Source organism: Dichomitus squalens (genome assembly GCF_000275845.1).
Source record: "Dichomitus squalens LYAD-421 SS1 unplaced genomic scaffold DICSQscaffold_18, whole genome shotgun sequence".
Taxonomy (NCBI): domain Eukaryota; kingdom Fungi; phylum Basidiomycota; class Agaricomycetes; order Polyporales; family Polyporaceae; genus Dichomitus; species Dichomitus squalens.
The window spans coordinates 443,407-446,459 of NW_006766900.1; the positions used below are offsets into that span (position 1 = coordinate 443,407).

At 53.0% G+C, this 3,053-nt stretch overlaps 2 protein-coding genes across 2 annotated transcripts; both read left to right on the forward strand.

Moving 5' to 3' along the window:
• Positions 1-754: 754 nt before the first annotated feature.
• On the forward strand, positions 755-1,115 carry DICSQDRAFT_12402 (uncharacterized protein; the record flags this gene model as incomplete). Its single annotated transcript, XM_007366531.1, has 2 exons — positions 755-820; positions 972-1,115. Coding segments are annotated over 2 exons (210 nt in total), but the record flags the coding sequence as incomplete, so codon positions are not given.
• Positions 1,116-1,423: 308 nt separating this feature from the next.
• Positions 1,424-1,695, forward strand: DICSQDRAFT_13628 (uncharacterized protein; the record flags this gene model as incomplete). Its single annotated transcript, XM_007366532.1, has 2 exons — positions 1,424-1,533; positions 1,590-1,695. Coding segments are annotated over 2 exons (216 nt in total), but the record flags the coding sequence as incomplete, so codon positions are not given.
• Between the last annotated feature and the right edge of the window lie 1,358 nt (positions 1,696-3,053).

The following is a 3,053-nucleotide window of genomic DNA, read 5'->3' on the forward strand; positions in this document are numbered from 1 at the left end:
ATGCGAAGGGAAGGGTTTCGAGGGAAGGGAAGACACAGGGGAAGGTGGGCGAGAAGAAGAAGACCGGGGCGGCACAAAAGAAGTCGATGGGAGGGAGAGGCAAGATGGCGGGAACGAGCAATGAGGTGATCGAGATCAATGAGGAAGGTGATGAGCGAGACAATGACCCGGAGGGCGACAAGGAGAGTGAGCATGCTGGAGAGGAGGATGGGGTTGGGTATGGAGACAACAAGGTGTGTGTGATGGTGTTTAAGGCAGACTACTCGCCTGATAAACATGTCCAGTCATCTGACAACGAAGAACTCACCCTCCCGAAGAAAAAATGAATGAAGAAGGAGATGATGCAGGACCTCCGGCTGATCTTCTCTGTGCGCGAGACAGTTGTATTTGTGGATGAGGAAGAAGGGCGCCGAGAGGAGGAGACGGGCTCATGGTGCTCTATATGCCGGTACGTTAGGTCATTCCATAGCAGCATTGGGTCAATAACATACCGGTTAGTGAGGACAAGGGGTTGAAGAAGACAAAGGGGAAGTGGGCGGGTTTCTTCCGAGGCGGAAACTCGACGCTGCACCGCCATATCGCGAGCGCACACTACAAACAATACTCAAAGCTCTGCCAGGAGAAAGGTATACAGGAAAATGAACGAGCAGTGCCAGACGAGGTCAAGGATGCAAGAGCAGCAAAGGAGAACCTGGGTGGCGGGAAAAAGGGGGGCCAGACGACGCTCGATGGTGTGGTGAAGAAGGTTGAAACCCCGACGGCCTTTTCGGTTGAGGGAATTCTCGAGGCCGTGACACAGCATGTCATCTGCGGTGACCAGGTACGTAATATTGTTTTTTGGAAAGCCGTTTTGAATCAGCGCCTCGCCCATTCTCCACCAATGAGGAGCCCGGATCTCCGGTTTTCAACTGCTTGCGAAAAGAGTCTATCATTCTTTTTTGAATCACAATAGCTCATATCTGTTTTCTCAGGCCCTTGCTCTGGCGGATGACATTACATTTACAAATTGTCTGGTCATAATGCGCCCGAAGACCATGAAAGCCGAGTTGCCGTCCCGCTCAACCATCCGGACGAATATCACCAATAAGTTTGTCGAGTATATGGAACGCCTGCGTGCCGACATAGCAGCCGCACCAGGCGCAGTCTCATCTCTCTGTGACACTTGGACCGCCCCACACACCTCAGATCCCTATATGGGATTAATGGTACAGTGGATCGAAATCTCGTTGCACGGCTCCTGGGGTTTCCGAGACGAGGTTGCCGCATTTCACAAGCTCTTAGGCGATCATTCTGGTTCCAATCTCGGCCACTATATTATCCTTTTTCTCGATCATTGCAGGGTGACTTCTAAAAAGGCACACAAAGTAAGGGTGACGTTGAATGAGTGACAACAATAGGCTTATCTTTGTATCAGCTCGGACACATGACGAACGACAATGCTTCAAACAATTATACGAGTGCAAAGGCCATTGCAAAGCGGCTTAAGAAGCACAACATTGGCGCCGATTGGCATGCGCTCGAGCGCAATCTCGGGTACGTTATGGGCGTGCAATGTTATATAAGGTTATCGCTGAAAACAATGTATCTAGCTGTTACGGGCACATTGTGCAGTTAGGTGTCGAGGACTTTATGGGGGCAATCACACAGAAGGCTGTTGTGGAAAACAAGCAGGCAATTTGGGAGTATGACCCGACATTGAAAGAAAGCATTGTCAACGGGGGCCTCGATGTTATAGCCATTCTTCGGACCTTGGCCGTGAAGGTAAGTCCTTTATTCTATTTTAGGAAAGGCATTATTTGCTTCTGCGAAGTGCGGTGCACTCTGGATGCCGATTTAGATCAGGATCCAGAGTTGACCCGGTGATGAGCATGCATACATTAACCGACTCATTTGCAGATACAAGCCTCTGGACAGCGCAAACAGCTGTTCCAGAAGCTACAGCTCAAGGAGGAGGAAGGCCTTCAACGGCCTCTCAACCTCATCCTGCACACGAAGACCCGATGGCTGAGTGCCAGCAGGATGGTTGAGCGCTGCTACAGGCTAAAAAAGGTATGTCGTCTCCTCAAATTCACACAACGGCGTCCGTTTCCTCGGGTCACTGCATCCGCCTTGTTCCCCATCTTGTTCCACGCCGCTCCTTTGCGACCCCATATGTCGCGATGCCAGCGAGGACGAGACCTTTCTGTGCATAGGGTGTTTCATAGACCGTTCGAGGATCGCAATATCGCAGAACAAGCCCGCCTTCAAGAGCAAGGTCGTCTCGCGGGCACACGCACATCCCTGGTGTCAAACCAGGGGCATTCTCATTGTCCGGCACACCAGCCTCTCATCGCTCCATCGACACCCTACTCTGCCCAGTGCCAAGGGACCATCCCATCACCGTCGTCACCTCCAACACTGGCGTTTCAAGTCAGAGGCAGTCAATCTGTGCAAGCAGGGCGAGTGCTCGCATCCCCCACCTCCCTGAGTACCCGCCTGGCTATGGACACCACTGTCCGGGCTGCACCGCAGTGGAACCACGAGACGGCGATGCTATTTGACGTCCCACGTTGCCCGTCACTCCCAAACTCTTCTCTATGGCATGCACTGCTCGGCCAGACATGCACCGAGCCTCATTGTCTCTCCCATCATTCTCTTTGCCCGCATATCACCTTGCTAGTGTCGGATCGCAACATTGTCTCATACTTTATCCCTGCCTGCCGTCCGTCGAAGCACAGCGTGCCGCTCAAGTCCGCCTGATCCCATAGCGCCCTCTGCAGCCGTCTTGTACGACCTGATGACGATGAGGTGCGTTCGTCCATCCTTTCTACGCCTCAAACACCATACAAATGTCTTATTGTCCTAGCTCCCTTTCACCGCGCCCTCACCCACAAGGCCTACTTGCGCCGCACAACAGGCCACGATCCGTCGCTCCGCCACAGATTATATCTTGCACCACACTCCCCTCATCCATCCTATCCCCCGCATGCACCCTTCTGCCTGTTACGACTGACTGTTGAGCGAGTAAGTGGAGACGAGCGAGGCAGGCAGGAGCGCCGACGAGCTCTGATCGC